The following is a 17,648-nucleotide window of genomic DNA, read 5'->3' as shown; positions in this document are numbered from 1 at the left end:
ATGCATTAAATTTGGTTACATTACGAAACTGGCTTATTTAAATATGATTTCACCTCCCTCACATGTTACACTTTTTTTAATGCAAGAAATGTCAATAAAATTCAATTTGTATCAAAAGATATATTTTCTTTCTGCCGATATATTTCGATATCACGGATAATTACATTTGCATTTGCTTAATGCACGCCCATATAAGATAAGTCCACTATAGGCACTATTCCATTCACATTCAGAGATTTGGGGTCATTTTGTCATTCAGATCAGTGAACTGTGAGGTGATGACATCACAACATTCTGATCGCTTTGCCAATTAGTCTCAGAGTCCATGATTTTGACAGATTCATCAGTTTCTTACATGTTGTCCGATTTTTCTCAAACTTTCACTTAATTGTTTCTCTCATTTCTATTAAAAAAAAATTAATATCAGGGTGTACTTTCAATTTTCAGCTGGTAATTAGAGCTCTAGCTAGGGGGAGGTCGCATTTTGAGACCAAAATTAAATCGGCCAGATTCGGGCTAAGGCTAAGCGCGGCGCCACTTTTGTCTCATGAATATTCATAAGAGCGCAAGATGGCGGGGTTGTCAGCAGACGCCAAAATAGTTTTCATTTTGCTCTTCGCTGCGGTAAAGATTCTCGCAATCGCAGCGCAGACAACGGCTTCCGTGGAAACCACACCAAACCAGCAAGGCACAAGTAACCCAGCAACAACAGCAACCACTCCTGTTCAACCTCAGACCACCCAAAATGCCGAAACAACACAGCCTCAGCAACAAACAACAAACCTTCCTACAGCTTCACCTTCTACAGAAGTGCCTGCGAATACAGGTAAAAGCCTACGTAGATAATTTGTGTGGTCCCATATGTAGACATTTGTGTTGGAACGTTATTCTTATGTTTCATCATCACCAGGGATTTTTGTATTCGCTGGCCATTCTAATCTATTTAATTATAGCCTGGTTTCACCCAATATGAGTTTAATAAAGCTAAGTTATTCTCATACTCAGGAGTCTCGTGTAGACCTACACCGTACATAGTCAACAAAGAAATAGAATTCATTGAATCTCTTTAAAAAAGTATGGCGGTGTGACCAAAGTTCGCGCGTGACCAAAGTTTGCTTTCTCAAAAAATCGGTAAGATTTCGAAAATCTGATATCACCAATGGAAAGAGGGTCATAGAATTACCCAGAAACGAAATTTTCTTTAGAATTGGGTGCGAAATTGTGAAAATATTGACAAAAGATCGGCAAATTTTGCAGTTATTTGCGTCCGTTCCGAAAAATTATCAACTTACCGATAAGGGTCTGGAAATCTTCATTTTGAGATCAGAAATCCTCAAAATTGTAAGTAAAGAGTGGTACTAACTGATTGTACGATATGTTGCCTTGCAAATTATGATATTACCTTATTTTTGATGGATCACATTTTTTGATAAATCAACTGTAAACCACCGTGCATGAAGTTAGGTCTCATTGTTTTTATGACTTTTTTAGATGCAGGCGCACGCACGATCAGACATCGAATTTTTAGATCGCGATATCTCCGAAATCCTTCGACAGTAAATTTTTCTAGTTGAACCAATCTGTTGTAAAAAACTTTGCCGTCCATTCGGTAATAATTGAAATAAATAAAGTTGTGTAGAATGTGAGAAATCATAGATCGAATATCACATTTTGTAATATGTTCTAAAATGTCCGCGAACTTTGGTCACCCCTTCATACCATTTGAAAGAGCATGAAAAATACATCTAAAATGATACCAAGTCCAAGATCATCACCCTAGGTCAACAAATAGCGAGAATAACAATAGTTTAATGTTGGGAAAAACCACCCATTTTTGGTCCTCCCCCCCCCCCCTTATACAAGTCAATGGAGGGTTACTCGATCATTTGTGACCATTTTTAACTTGCATCGCATCGGCAAACGGCAAGATTCGCAGCTGGGGGCTTCGATACTCAATGCCTGCACTCTATTATACTATTACTATTAGTAGTCTACAAAATCACCCAAGTTTACTCAAAATCACCACTTTTTTCAAGTGACAATTGATGACACCTAGACTCTAGAGTCTAAATAAAGACCAAAATAATAGCAGTAAAATGCCATCAATAAGTGAATAATAATCAATTCAACTCATCGTTGTTGGAAGAAATAAAATTAATTAAAATTGGACTTCTATTCAATCCTGGCGGAGAGCTGCTTCGTATTCATTGTGTGTAATTCTTGGTCACCACACTTGCTGATCTCAGGTGTATAAACTTAATATAGAGCCTACACAAATTTGATAATAAGAAAAATTGATCCATACCATGCCCCACATACAGTTAGGGTGTCTGATCGCGCACCCGATGATGTGTGCTAAAATACTTCCCATAGAGATTGCACACATCCCTATGCAGTCTACGTGCATTGCGCGACCATGAAAATTGGTCAATGATTTTATGAAAAAAAATTGAAATTCAAACCTTTGGGGCTTGTGATCCTGAAGGTGAAACTCAATAAATGAGGTGTCATATGAAAGAGCAGGTTTTTCTCCATATTCACCAAGGGGGCGCACCCCCGAAATTCTAAAAATATCTTGGTCAAAACAGCGATTTAAATGTTGTTTGCATCCTAGCTCCAAAATTTGCCACCTTCCTGAGCTGCGTCCCCCGGGCTTATGTCCGGCTAGACGTAAGGAAAATATGTATGCACTTATTTTTTCGTTAGCCCCAAGAGATCACTCGCCCCAACAGTTTAAAATTACCCTTCCCACATTTTTGGAATCAGCTAATTAGGGATGCATGAGCTCCACTCAGTCCAAACCATGGTTACATCGCGTAACATCTGCGCGTATAGTGAATGAAAGTATGGATAGCTGTTTGCGCCATAAACCCCGGAAGTGAATACACGTTATAGTCAATGGCAATATCGCGGAGACAACGCACGTTGTCTCCGCGATATTGCCATTGACTACAACGTGTATTCACTTCCGGGTTCTGTGGCGCGAACGTACTAGTCAATGGCACATATCGCGGAGACAGCGTGGCTCAAGGTGCAAGTCTCGCATTGGCTTAGCAACATGCGTACGATATGCATACGCTTGCATATCGCGCGATACAGCTGTTTGTCTGAATTTAGCAAAACAACAACACTCTGCGTGGACTTTTTTTTCGTCGATTTTGACCAAAATGATATGAATATACCAGCGTTTTGGAGGGGCTGTATCTTTTGATAGAAACATCGGTGAGACTTGAAATTTGAAATGTATTATTCTGATTACATTTTTTTATTCAAATAACAAACAAAAATGGTGAAAAACGATCCCAAATTGAAAATTGAAAAATCGTTCAGACACCCTAATACAGTACATAAAACTCAATTGTCTAACCAATTGTAGGGACCGAGTGTGCGAGTCCTAGAAATTTTTCTTCTACTTACTTTGTTGTAGCCTAGGGCTAGTAAGGTGAGGTTTAACTCAGACTAACAAGTTAAGACTTGGATCTAGAATTTTTTTCTAACATCAGTGAGTTGAATTTAATGTATTTTGCTAGCTGTCACTAATAGCTGCATGAATATGACACCCTCTATTTTATCTCAAAACCCTCTACACCACTGTACAAGACTTCACAGAATTCACTCAAAATCGTCACAATTAATAACACCAAAATAGCAGAAAATATAATCAATTCAAAGTTTCAAACTCACCTTGTGTGAATCTCTGAGGCAAAACCACCAAACAAACAGATTTTTGGTGTTATGAACCCAGTTTTTTGTGGCCAAATTATAATTTAAGTGTACCAAAACTATCGCCTGAAAAAACAATACGTAACAGCATTTTCTTTTCTTCTCCTTTCCTAGATCTCAAACTTTCTCTTTAATTTGGTGAATCAACAATTTCTTTCTTTTTCTGTTTACTTCTGTCAGATATTGGGACGTGCATCTGTGATTTGACTGGTAATCGCTGTGATGTGAATTGCTGTTGTGATCCTGATTGTTCATCAGCAGATGTTGCCACCTTCAGCCAGTGCTCTGAGAACGCTTATGTGTAAGTGACCCTTGAACTTTGACCCTTGAACCATGATGAGGTCATCCCTGGAGCAGCTTTTCCAAGCTTTACTGGGATGGAATGTGTTGTGACAGCAGGTGATGGTGCAGAAAACAAGAGAAAGATGTACAGTTTCTATATACATTAAAATAGTGACGTGCAAGTAACATTCATGCTTCTATAGGGCCTAAAAAAAGATGTTGTATTGCCCTTTGCAACCAACCCCAAAATCTTGAAATCTACATGTACAGTCGGCTTTTATAAACTAAAAAATAAAAAAATACATTTTTGTTTAGAAGAAACAAATTATTAAAGCATCCAAAACTGAGAAATATCAGCCCAAAGAGGGAGTAATTTTTTTTTTTTTTTAAGAAAAAAAAAAGAAAAAAAAAAAGATTTCTGACCAACCGACCCATGTTTTGGCACCTAATTGGCAATCATTTTTTTTGTAAGGCCAAGTTTACAGCATCCTGGAACCTAAAGGAGGACGAGGTTCCAACCCTCTGATTTCAAGAAGGGCGGCCTCCTGGAAAGTAGCAACTTTTAGCTCATCAGTTATTGTAAGGTATTTCAATATGTGAAATCCTCTTTGCATACATTAGTTATTGCTGTGTCGGGTAATCCTCAGGAAAATGTTCAGGTTGTCAGGAATAACTTCTTTCTTAAAACGCTATGTACATGTATAAGATCTGACTATGTTTAAAAGTAAACCTGTCTATTGTGAACAAAATATGAGATATGAATTTTTAATTTGTTTTTCTCATTCATTTTGTTTATCAAACTTGCTCAATAAAGAAGAGATGATAGAAAACACAATTTAAGCAATGAAGTGGTAGATATAGGACATGGAACATTACATATAATTTGGACATAAATTCTGGAAAAATCTATGTGAAAAGATGATTGATATTCGTAAAATGCTGATTTTCTTCTCCCTCTTTCAGTGTTGAAGACAAAGTTTGTTTAAGAAGCTCGGTCATCTTCAATAATAATGCTGAACCAGAGACGGTGGATGTGACAGATCCAAGTCTGTTCTGCATCACCAGAGATAACTGTAAGTGAAAACGGGGCTGCTCATACACACACACACATCGATAAGGGGTGTGGTTTCACATATATACATTGTACTTGTAAGCAGAGGCAATTTGAAGTGAAAAGGGGGCTACTCAAATACACACATGTACATGTATAAGGGGTATGGTTTCACTTATACTTGTAAGGGGGGGGGGGGTAATTTAAGTGAAAACAGAGCTGCTCTTACATATACATCTACCAGGGGTGCTGTTTCACATATACTTGTAAGCAGGGGTAATTTAAAGTGAAAACAGGACTGCTCATACACAAACATCTATAAGGGGTGTGGTTTCACATTGTATTAAAGCAAGGGTAAGTTAAAGTGAAAACAGGGCTGCTAAGAAAAAACACTTACAAGGGGTGTGGAAACGCATATATATACTTATAAGCAGGAGTAATTTAAAGTGAAAACAGGGCTGCTCATATACACACATCTACAAATTAGGGGCGTGGTTTCACTGATACTTGTAAGCAGGGGTCATTCAAAAATGAAAACGGGGCTACTCATTCACATACATCTACAAAGGGTGGGGTTTCACATATAAGTGGGGGTGATTTGAAGTGAAAACAGGGCCACTCGACATTCCCCTCTGACTTTTTCATTCAATTTAGATGCAGAAAGAAATTTTTACACTGTTCCTCAGACGGTTGAGACAGTTGAGCGGTTCTACGAGCTGAGTGACCAGTATGGATCTACATCCTATGCCAAGCCATCGGAGGACACCAATGCTACGTACAGTGATTTCTATAAGGTGAATATATCATACAATTGATGAGTGCTTCCAAGTGCCATTAACGAACATGCACTGTCATATTCTTGTCTCAAATCACCTTCGATGCCATGCACATGTCTGTGTTTAGATCTGCATTAAAAAGAGCTTATGTGTACATATACAGTCGAACCTGTCTATAGCGACCGTCCAAGGCAATTTAACACAAAAAGTGGTCCTTGTAGACAGGTTCCTTTAGTACTGTGTCAATGACAAACCATTTCAAGGGAAACAAGTACTCCCTTAAACAGGTTTGACTGTATATCCAAGCGTTTATTAACCTGCCTCTGCCAATTAGACTGAAGGTGGTGCCACCCAGCCATTATTTTGTGGGGCTTTCTGTCCCTCTGTCCAATGTTCTCATTATCGTGATATCTTTAGAACCCTTGTGTGTTTCACCATAGTGGGACGAACCAATAAGATTTTTTTTTTTTTTTTGGGGGGGGGGGTGTATAAATAAATCATAGGTGAAGGTTCATCTAGAAGCCGTAATCTGGAGGTAAATTTTTATGAAATTTTCAGTTTAAGTGTTCATTCACGATACATGTATCTCAATAGCTCAAGTATTTGAGATATGCACTTCAAACTTAGTAGTTGGTATAATTGCTTGTATTACTCTTCTTTTGTTCTCTCTCAGTCTGGAGATGTAGTCTACACGCTGTATGAATCACTAGCCCTAGGCCAACTTGGGCTACCACGAGGGCTAACATCCGATGTGTGTGAAGACAGTAACCCTGCAGGTAATAGGATACAAATATTGACTGCTAAGAGAGGCATCGCTGTTTCTATAGGCTGAAGGGGTCATACTCATAGCAGGATGTAACCTCCCCGAGAGCCAGTATAGAAACAGCTATGTATTGACTGCTATGAGAGGCATCGCTGTTTCTATAGGCTCAAGGGGACGTTACATCCTGCTATGACCCTGCTACAGTGTAGATGGCTAGATTTATTCAACATACTAAAGAGAGGTATTACTATCGACTCCTGTGACAAGCATGGTCAAGACTATTGCCATAATATGAACTGAAATCATCATATGCAGTATAATTTATATTTATAAATACTTACATAATAGCCAAACTCTAGTGCAGAAAGGCTTTAGGAATACATAATTTTCTATTGAGAGACTGAATATCATCCCATCTTTTCCTTACAGCCTACTTGTTTAATCAGGAAGTGACCTGCACTCGTGCGCTCACCAGTCTTCAGACAGATTGTGAACAGCAACCATTCTTATCTGCTAGGACCTACTATGAAGGCTTCAAAGTCATTGGTGTAAGTTGAGTGTCATTGCAACCTGGGTTTAGATTTTCTACTGCATATTACTTGAAAGACCAGGAGGGGTTTTCACAAAAACTAAGATCGACTTTAAGTTGAACTATGGCAGGCCGTTCATGCCACTGTTTGCTATCACCATTATGATCTTTAGATATTTCTTCCTTCAATAATAAATTATTAAAAAATGTAATCTATGACTATGATTTTAATGTCCCTTGAGAGACCAATGCCAATGAATGGTGAGAGCAAACAGTGGCATGAACAGCCTGTCATAGTCGATCTTAGTCTTTTGCACCATCTGGGAAATGTGTGATGGCTTCTGCTTCATGACGTCAAGCCAGATCTTCCTATCTTCTTATGTTCTGGTCGCTTCTGTGCGGGATCCCAGACATCTGGTAGCACAATCGGCCTTTACACAATCTATCCATTTCTTGGCTGGTCTGCCCCGGGGTCTATCACCATGGATATTAGAAACATGATGAAGATATTAACATCTGAGGGTCTTTCATATAGGGGTACTTCTATTGAGGTACTATATTCGCAAAGTAAAAGTAGGTCCTCAATTGTGTAGTAAATTTCCATGTCATCTTCGGAGAGGTGTGTGTAATGTAGGTGTGTGTAATGGGTTTTTACGGACCTGATTCAGTTATTTGATTGGTTACTTCTATCTGGAAAAGTACTATCAGCTTATATCTGCCTTCATTATCCAAAGCTGCCAATAATCTCGATTTGTCAAAGAACAGTTCTTATTTCTTAGCTATCAAAAAAATGTTATCAATTCTGGATTCTTCTTCTTTGTCAAGGAGTGGGGGGGGGGGGGGGGGGACAAATTATGTGTAGAAGCATTTATAATATACTGGATTATTATAAATACCTTCATAGATTCCTAATTTCTTCTGTGAAAGGTGGGCAAGTTTTATCGTCCACGACCCATTTTTCTTTCTTGGCTCTCCAGACCCCACAATTCTTACAAGACAACCCCCTCCCCAGCCCTATTCTGGTCAACCTAACAACCTCCATGCCTGAGGCCACTACCACCACTCCGATGACCACACCCACTGCCACCACCCCGACCCCTGACCCCGGCGCCGCCACGTTGGATCCCAACGCGACAGTCATCGACGAGTTCACAACCCTTGTCCCCGTGACGGAGCTCCCTGGATACTCGTTCTACGATGAAGCAGGTTTGGTGAATATTTCCATTCGGTTACCGGTCCTGTGTCGGATCGTCTTTGGTTTCGTGGTGGACTGCAACTACACGACGGAGGAAGTTCCGTTTCCGGTGTATAATGCGTCCAGCGGAACGTGCCAAGACGTAGTTCTTGAGGTGAGTATTAGTCTACATGAAGCCGGAAGAGCGTTTATTTGTTAAATGATATAAGATGACGTCCTTCTGGCTCAAAAAAATGTTTTGCTGTTAGTCTGTCAAATGTGAACATAGTTTTTTCGTGAATAATAATGGCGGGATTAAAAACGATGATGATGAGGATGATTATTTATACGAATGGTGCATTGGAGATAATTTTGATGATGATGGTGATGTTTATTTATGACAAAGAGAATGTTGATGTTGTGCAATGTTCATCCTTGTGATGGTGAGGGTGAATAGCTGATAATTGAGAAGATGATGATGATTATGCAATAATGTTTATGATGCAGATGATAAAGGTCAAAGGTGACATCAGTTTTCATGACATAAGTTATCATTGTAATGATGATGATAATGATAATGATAGATACATGTAGATAGATAGATAAATGGTATTTATTGATTCAGTTCCATTTATCGCAGTTACAAGTAACTGAATTGTGCATGAATAAAACATTGATGGTGAAGGCAATTATACATTTCAAGAGATATCACAGTAAAAAGTAACTGAATTGCACATGAGTAAATTGCTGAAAAAAATGATGAGATGATGTTAATGATTGTGCTTAGTAGTGATAGTGATTACGCACAGAGGTTAGGCACTATGACTGACAAGGATTTTTACCTGCATGGTTCCTGCCTCCTCTGTGCATGCACATTTATTACTCTTTGAGACTAGTTTAACGCATATTCTTTTTCACCTGCTCTGTACCCAGGTCAAATACATCATTACCCATAATTCAACCGATGGCATAGAGGAAGTAGAGGTCGAGCTGCTACTGGGGTCATTGACCTCAACTGACCTTTATCCCTCCCAGACCTTTTCTACAGAGTTTATCAAGGTAAGTTCAAATTCTCCCCCAAACACATCAACTACAGTTACTAAGTAAGATATAAATGGGAAAATTTACGACACTTGCTCTTGGGCCAATTGCTCTGTGTCAGTTTCCTTCGCTATTTTTTTTTTTTATTGTTTTGTAATATGTGTTTGCATTTGATTATATGATTCATGTTGTATGTATTTTTGATACTTTCTATTGTTTTCTCAATTTGTTTCTTTATTCCTCTGCCAATGTTTTTTCTGTATTTGTCTGTATAATCTCTCTCTCTCTCTCTCTCTCTCTCTCTCGCTCTCTCTGTTGTTATTTTACATTTCATTATCTTTCTCCCTCTTTCCCTCTCCCTACCGCTCGCTCTCAATTCTCTCCCTCTATCCTTATTACTTTCTTTTTCTTATACTCTCTATCTCCCCTTTTCTATTTCCTCTCTCTCTCTCTCTCTCTCTCCCTCTTTTTCTGTCTTTTTTTCTATCTCTCTTTTGTTCTCTCCGTCTCTCCTTATTACTCTCACTGTCCTTATTACTCTCTTTCTCTCTCTCTCTCCCTGTGTCTGATTCTCTTTTTCTGTCTATTTCTCTATCTCTCTTTTTGTTCTCTCCCTCTCTCCTTATTACTCTCACTCTCTCTCTCTCTCACTCTCTCTCTCTCTCTCTCTCTCTTTGTGCATGCAGCGTGATGAGGTGGATGTCTACCCCCGTAGCGGCAATCCTGGCTATGTGATTGGTCAACCCTTGATGGCCGGGAACCTAGTAGAAGAGACACAACCGGACGAGAGTATCAAATATCCTTTATTAAATCTAACATACCAAAAATCTTGTAATGCGATTGCTCTAAATGAGGAAACTTGGCGAAAAAATAGATTTTGTATCTAGACGGCTGCACTGATTGTAAAAATTATCACATTTGTGAGTTTTGTTGCAGGGATTGTAAAAACTATCACAAAAATATGTGATTTCTTTTTTTCCCCGACACCGAATAGACATGCACGCTGGGAGCTAATGGGCAACAGTTCTGCAATTACCGATACGAGTAGGCTATTTTGACGTGATGATAATAATAATAATAATATTGGATATTTAAATAGCGCACATATCCACCATGCAAGGTGCTCATGACGCTCCAATATTACCCCGGCTCTGCTAGGCTACCGATTTTGGTGCTCTCAAGCATTCAAGGAAGAACTTCCTACTGGTACCCATTCATCACCTGGGTGAAGAGTAGCAAATGTAGATTAACGTCTTGTCAAAGGACGACATTGGTGCCGCGGCGGGACTCAAAGCTTGGATCCTGTGATCATCGATCCACAGTCCGACAACTTAACTACTAGACCACAACACCTCTACAGTGCGAAGTCCCTGAGATTACCTCTGCAATGATTGTTTGTCCAATTGCCAGAGTAAAGAAAAGGATTAACAATTTGCTTATTATTTGAATGAAGTTTTGTGTCCACCAGAAAAACTGTTATATCTTACGCTGTTTATCTTACGATTGAACCTTAATTACTAATCCCTCTTAGTAGCTCCTAGAGGCTATCCCAGAATGATGATACATGTATGTTGTGTGGCAGTGTGAGCTAGGTGTCATGGCCATGGTGAAGTAAATGATAATTGCATTTTCACGTATAAACATGCGCCAGTAAAACATGTCAGAATATGAATCGTAGTAAACTTTAGTTTTTGCTATGTAGGGCAAACTTATGGCTTGCCTTAACTAAGAAGACATAATGGATGCCATTATAGGAACATTCTGTTGATACCAAATGCCACATCTATACTATTAGCCTTAACCCAGGTCTTACGCAGGCTATATCTGTAGGAGCTGATCCCGATAGCTGGCTTACGGTCGTTCGGAGCTCCGGCGACGGAACGTGCGTGAATGACTCCGATTCTCGCTTACCTATCACGTTTGGAGAGAATTTACGCAGCGGTTGCACTATCCAGTAGGTCAAAGTTCAAATTATAACAATTATTGTATGTCTGTTTATTTGTTTTACTTATCCACATGTATTACTGTAGTGAATATTTCCATGGAAGTGTATGTGGTTTTGACTTGTGTGGGTGTTTATAGTTTGGTTCTTTTTGTATTGGCTAAAAGAGGAGTTGAAAATTGAAAGTAATTGCCCAATAATAAGTAGTTTCATATCAAATGCACATATTTAAAGATAATTTTTTTTTCTTTTAAACAGTCCAGAGACTGATGCATACAGAGATTACATAGTTGCATTGTTCTACATTATATAAAAGAATCAAAAAATTGTACTAAAACTGGCAAGAAAAAAATAGAGATTAGTAATGAAGAAGAAATGTTATTTTTCTTCTAATTGATAATAATTGATGAAAAAATTCCACTTATACAGTAAATAAAGGGAGAAAGGGATATATGAAAAGGTAGAAGCTGGGGGAGAGGATAGAGAGACGAGAGTGGAAGAGGAGGTATCTGTTTAAAAAAAAATATATGTATAAGAGTGCCAATTCATTTGATCATAGTTTACATTTGAATAGACCGGTAGGCCGGTCTACTAACGTATTCCAATTTTATGACAATCTGAAAGTTGCCCGAGGCTTGCCCAACAAAGCGATATGTAATGTATGCAGACTGTGTTCCAAGTATTGTAGTTCATCATTAATAACAGCTGAATAGAATGATTTGTCACTAGGTCCCCAGGAAAAATTTGAATACATGTATGTTTAATAGTAAACCAGTCTACTCTAGTACAGGCAGGTTATTAGCGTTGAATTTTTTTATACTGTGTTACATACAGGCGTAAAATGAATGAGAAATATTAAACAACTTGAATTCCAATTTCTCTTGTACATGTATATACCTGTCATTATCACTTCTTACCGTGCATGGTGTTCATTTCAGAGTTTCATACGAGAGTGTCTCGGACGTCTGCGGCCTGATCCAGGCCACAGCGCTAAACGCTCTCAATGGTAACCATCCGAGCCACGTCGCCACCTTCGGGAGCTCACTGCCAGAAGTCGTGGGGGATTGGGTGGAGATCTTTGAGGACCCAATTTCTAGCAACCCGGTGGTGAGTGTATATTAAAGCCCGTCTGTACTAGTTTGGCCAGGAGGATTAGACCTCCGAGGGTGGTCACTGACAGTTCGCTCACTCAGGTCTCAATTAACATAAGAAAAAGAGGATCATGGGGACCAATGGTCCTCGATTGGACATTGTTTTCTATATAGAGGGAGCAAGTAGCTACAAGTAGTACAGTGTGGCTTTAAAGCCCCACATGCACTACTTACATGTACATTATAGCTACTTGCGCCCTCTATATAGCAAACAATGCCTAATCGGTGACCATTGGTCCCCCATGATCTCCTTATTCTTATGTTAATTGAGAGCTTATTTGATGAGACAACCACCTGTCAGTATAGCAAACAATATAGCAAATAATGCCTAATCAGTGACCATTGGTCCCCCATGATCTTCTTTTTCTCATGTTAATTGAGAGCTTATTTGATGAGACAACCACCTGTCAGTGACCAAGCTTGGAGGTTTAATCCCTCCTGGCCAAACTAGTGCGGTTTGGGATTTAAAGCATAAATAGGATAAATGGGATGAAAGATTTAATTGCATACTTTGCGTTTGTACCTAACATTTGATCAACCTCAAAAAAAAATCTTGAGACATTCTATGGACTAGGAGGGGTAAGGAGTATGAAGAAATTATATAAGAACACTTAACCCTTACTGTACTGGGGGGGGGGGGGGGGCTCCCAGGCCCCCCCCATCAACATTTTCAGAGATTGCGCCGCAACCGCTTGGAAATTTGAATTGTCGTTTCATGAATTTTTTCCCTCAAGTCTTACGCACATTTTGATACCATTTTCGCTGAAATCGGATATACCTATAAGGTGTTAAATAACAATTAGTATGCGCATGTCATCAAAAAAGTGCTATAATTGCATCTATTCATGTTCAAGCAGAAATGTGAAGATATGAATTGATATCAAATTGCTTTTATATGTTTCTCAAAGTAACTTGATGTATTTCAGAACAAAAGAATACATTAGAAATAAAACAATAGATATAATAAGAAATTATTAATTACATCAAATAACTGTTTTGTGTTAGAAAAGAAGTTTCATATGAATAATGAGTTTCAACATTCAAAAAGTGGAGTCTGACAATTTTTGTAATGATTCTTGTTCCCTATATATATTTCCAGATTTGATATTGATACAGAATTTGAAATGAAGGAAACATTTATTCCATACATTTTCAAGATTCTTCACAAGTCCACGGACAAATATGTAGAGTTTTCTGAAAAATGCATGAAATAAGCATTTTGCATAATTAATTAGGCTCTAACGAAGAAAATTTGCATATTAGGAAAAAACTAATTATACTATCTTGTTCCTTACGTAAATATCTAAACAAACGTGCAAATTTTCGCGTTCATCGGACATTCAATGGCCGAGATCATAGGGGGTGGGGGGGGGGGGGCCTCCCAGGCCCCCCCCCCCCCAGTCAGAGAGTGCTCGAAATAGCCCAGCACAGTTTGGAACCCAGTTAGACTTCAGGGCAGTGGTGTTTCACAAACATCTCATCGCAAGTTCACAGACATCGCATTAAAATATGTGTATTAAGGTTTAACACTGGTTTCATGAAACAATGTCCAGTTTCTTGATTTGATAAGGCAACTAGATAGATGGATTGGACATGGTGCCATTTGATCAATTACATTCTGACATAAAATAGAACTTGGTTTACTATGCAGTGGTAACTCCTTATAACAAGGTCCTTGGGACCTAGAAAATAACTTTTTTTTTGTTATATCAGGGTAAAAAATGAAAGAATAAAAAGAGCTAGGGCCAGCAAAATCACCTTGTTATAACAGATGCCTAGCTATATCAGAGATCTTTATACTGAAGTTCCATTGTATACAAATGATGTATGCGAATGGGTTCATTATACAACAAAGTATTTGCTCAAGTTGAGGCTGTATATATCTATCCTACGAATCCGTCAGGCTCAGTATGATAGGTGCATAAACAGGATCAACAGGAGCAGATAGATCCTGTAATGAACGAATAAAACATGCATTATTTGTTTTATACAATAAAACATCTGAGTGTCTTATTAGTTATCCGAATTTGCTCTTAACTTTTTTGATTGGTTTGTCTGCTTTGTCTGCTTCTATTGAGAGTAAGTTATTTTTGGAGTGGACTTGCCTTTAACCAATCACTTGATGGGGATCTAGGAGTGAGTTGCATATAACTATTTAAGCTTCTTCTTTTTTTTTTTTTACAGAGCAACGAGCAGGGCGTATGTAACAATATGTACATGGCTCTCCATGTAGAAGTGCTCTATGCCAACGTGGGAGCCTTAGCTAACCCACAAGCTAAGATCATCGGAGTCAGATATAATTATCCTGATGCATCGGGACAGACTCTCAGATATCAGGTAAGAAAGAGAGAGAGAATGAGAGAGATAGAGAAGGGAAGGGGAAGTGAGAGGAAAGAGAGAGAGAAGATATCATTCAAGTCTGATGTACTGGTAATTATCCTGATGCCTCGGGCCAAACACTCGGATATCAGGCGAGACAAGAGAGGGAAAGAGGTGGGGGGGGGGGGGGGGGGGGGGGGGGGGGGGGAAGGGGCGGCGAGAGAGAGAGAGAGAGAGATCAGGGTACCAAGAGATAGAGAATGTGTGCATGTGCATGTGTGATACTGATACCCCTTTCATAGTGATTCTATCAGAATCACACTGAAAAAAATACTGATTGAATTTTCCTTATGTAAACAAAGGTGAAATTAACAACCGCTTTCCCTGCTGTCCTTTTCACACTGCGGGTAAAATTCACTCGCTGTGGCGAGTCCTTCCTGGAAGTGAAGAATTATTGCGCAATTATTAAGACCGCGCCCCATCTAGCTATCATGCAGCATGTTCAACCATAAGTCAACAAACACAGCTGACTACGAAAAAGGGCGCATACACTGCAACCTTTGACCATTTTCATCAGTCTTTTAATCAGTGTTTTCTCCCGAACGCATTCACAGTGGCTGTTTCATCAGTGTCACACCAATAAAAAGAGAAGTTCTTCTGCTCTTGAGCAGAAGAATTTAATCACCTAATTCTCTTCTTTTCATCGGCTATTCTATGGGCTTTTCTCCTCTGTACCATTCATAGTAGCTGTTTCATCGGATGCGTTCGGATGCATCCAATGAAAATCAGGCCAGTTTGAAAGGAGTATGAGAAATGGGGATACAGATAGAGGGAGAGAGAGAGAGGGGGATAGCAGGAGAGAGACTCAGACTCAGAGATGGGGGGGGGGGGGAATTGTGGTAACAAAATTGATAAATACATGTACAAGTATCGATGTCATCATTTGTAGGTAAATGAATTGATAGCGCAATAGGAAGAGAAACAGAAAGAGCGATCATCATCAGAGAATATATGGCTAGTGTGGAAGTCTAGGAGCTCAAGGTTGGGACATTGGGGGAAGAGATTGAGACAAAGGGAGAGAGAGAGAGACAGGGGAGGAATGTAAGAAGAGATTAATAGGGAGGAAGGGATTGAGACAGGGGTAGGGGATAAAGAAGCGAAGAGAAAGGTATGATTATTAGATGATTAAATGAAGTAAAAGAGTTATATAGAAATGCATAGTTTGCATACATATCTGCACATTGACTTTACCTGTGCTTCAATTGTGTATGTACTGTAGCAGAAATCTCTATTCTCCTAAATATGTTTTCAGTGTCAATAAAAATACACCCAACAAGGTCTTATCTTCCTTCTCTCTCCATCTAACTCTATCTCTCTCTCCGTCTCTCTTTCTTCCCCTCTCTGCCTCTTAACTCTCTCTCTCCCGGTGTCTCTCTCTCTATGTCTTTCTGCCTCTATCCAACTCTATCTCTATCTCTCACTCTCTCTTTCTTCCTCTAACTCCATCTCTCTATCACTATCTCTCCATCACTCTCTCTCTCTTTCTCTTTCTACAGTGCATAGGCCCCTACTGCCAGCAAGGAGCCGAGTCTCTCGTTCAGAATTTTGAAGTGTCCGTCTCGGTGGAGTTCATCGACGCATCGACCAATCCGACTGCTTCCTGGGCCGAGAAACCAGCCGTCGAGTCCAAATTGCCAAATGACTTCTTTTATCCTTTCTCTGGGACTTCAAAAGCAGGAAAACAGTCTTTCAATATTATCGTCCATGTGGTGGTATTATTAGTGTCCGTTCTAGCAACATTATGATAGTAGGATTGGATTTGTATGTGTGCAATGTAGATGCTTCCTGGGCCCCTTTTCACAAGACTTGTCATCAGTGGCAAATGACAGTTTTTGTTATAAGCTAGTGAGATCCTTGCTTCTGATTGGTTATCAGCAGATTTGTCACTGATTTTTGTCATTTGTCATTGAAAAAAGGCTTTGTGAAACAAGTCCCAGGTGTTTTGTTGTTTTTTTCAAAATAAAATATTAGTGCTGGTTTTTCGCTATGCTCGTGGTAAAAGTTTAAAACAGGGAGGACCAATGATATGAGAGATATGAATATTTGAAATATGAGATCACTAAATCTCAAATTTGCATTTTGGTCAGTGGATTTCCACGTAGTCACGGACAACTCTCCCATTGCTGTGTACTAAAATATCAGTAATTTCTGGGGGTTTTCAAAGTGCCTTCTACTTTCTCTAAAAATTATTACATTTTAGTTATTTTGTATATTTGAAGAAATAGGAAAATTGTCCTGCACTCTGTCCTATTGATGTTACCGATTCAGCAAATTTAAAGTGCCCATACATATACTGGTAGTGATCACAACTTTCAAAATTCATAATTTTTGTATTATTTACTGATTTGATTTCATTAAAACTTTCACCAGTCTTTTGCTCAAATCAAATTTCAACCAAAGTATGGAATTCCTAATGATGTTCATGCCAGAGAGAGCTACATGTATGCAAAGTGTTAGTGACTGCTTTGGAAATTCACATTAATTTAATTATTTACTTGCCATCAACTAGATCATTGCCCTTATATTATTCTTTATATTTCAAGAATGCTAGAATGTATTCACACAGGTGACATTTAAATTGCCATTACAACTTCATTATTTAACTCTTCATCTGAACTCTATTTTGTATTAATCACTGCTTGCTATAGAAGTTTAAATTCAATCTTAAAGATAAAGTTGAGTTCTGGTCATGCGATTGCATTGTGAAATAAACGGTGTGGAATCGATCAGAAAAAAGTTGATCATGTAGTATATACATGCATGTATTGGTGTGTACTGCAAGGTTCTGGAATCATCAAAATGATTTTGAAATTTGGCCCAGTCTTGGTAAAAGTAAC

General features: G+C 38.8%; 1 protein-coding gene across 1 annotated transcript; it reads left to right on the top strand.

Moving 5' to 3' along the window:
- Positions 1-555: 555 nt before the first annotated feature.
- LOC753533 (tectonic-1) lies at positions 556-17,556 on the top strand. The gene is made up of 13 exons (XM_030981477.1): positions 556-826; positions 3,904-4,024; positions 4,969-5,078; positions 5,711-5,850; positions 6,506-6,608; positions 7,025-7,143; positions 8,102-8,473; positions 9,232-9,357; positions 10,026-10,135; positions 11,153-11,293; positions 12,220-12,388; positions 14,617-14,769; positions 16,308-17,556. The coding sequence occupies exons 1-13, from the start codon at positions 571-573 to the stop codon at positions 16,554-16,556; spliced, it is 2,169 nt and encodes a 722-aa protein (XP_030837337.1). The 5' UTR covers positions 556-570; the 3' UTR covers positions 16,557-17,556.
- The last annotated feature ends 92 nt before the right edge of the window (positions 17,557-17,648 follow it).

Source organism: Strongylocentrotus purpuratus, unplaced genomic scaffold (assembly GCF_000002235.5).
Source record: "Strongylocentrotus purpuratus isolate Spur 01 unplaced genomic scaffold, Spur_5.0 spur5_contig_821, whole genome shotgun sequence".
Lineage (NCBI taxonomy): Eukaryota > Metazoa > Echinodermata > Echinoidea > Camarodonta > Strongylocentrotidae > Strongylocentrotus > Strongylocentrotus purpuratus.
Note: the sequence above shows the minus strand (reverse complement) of the source record. Positions and strands in the feature narration are given on the sequence as shown.

What these genes read in the sequence shown, in the direction of transcription:
- LOC753533 (XM_030981477.1), top strand. Translation starts at nt 571, where the DNA reads ATGGCGGGGTTGTCAGCAGACGCCAAAATAGTTTTCATTTTGCTCTTC. An exon ending in CGTACAGTGATTTCTATAAG is followed by an intron (nt 5,851 to 6,505) that starts GTGAATATATCA and finishes GTTCTCTCTCAG; the next exon opens with TCTGGAGATGTAGTCTACAC. An exon ending in GACAGACTCTCAGATATCAG is followed by an intron (nt 14,770 to 16,307) that starts GTAAGAAAGAGA and finishes CTCTTTCTACAG; the next exon opens with TGCATAGGCCCCTACTGCCA.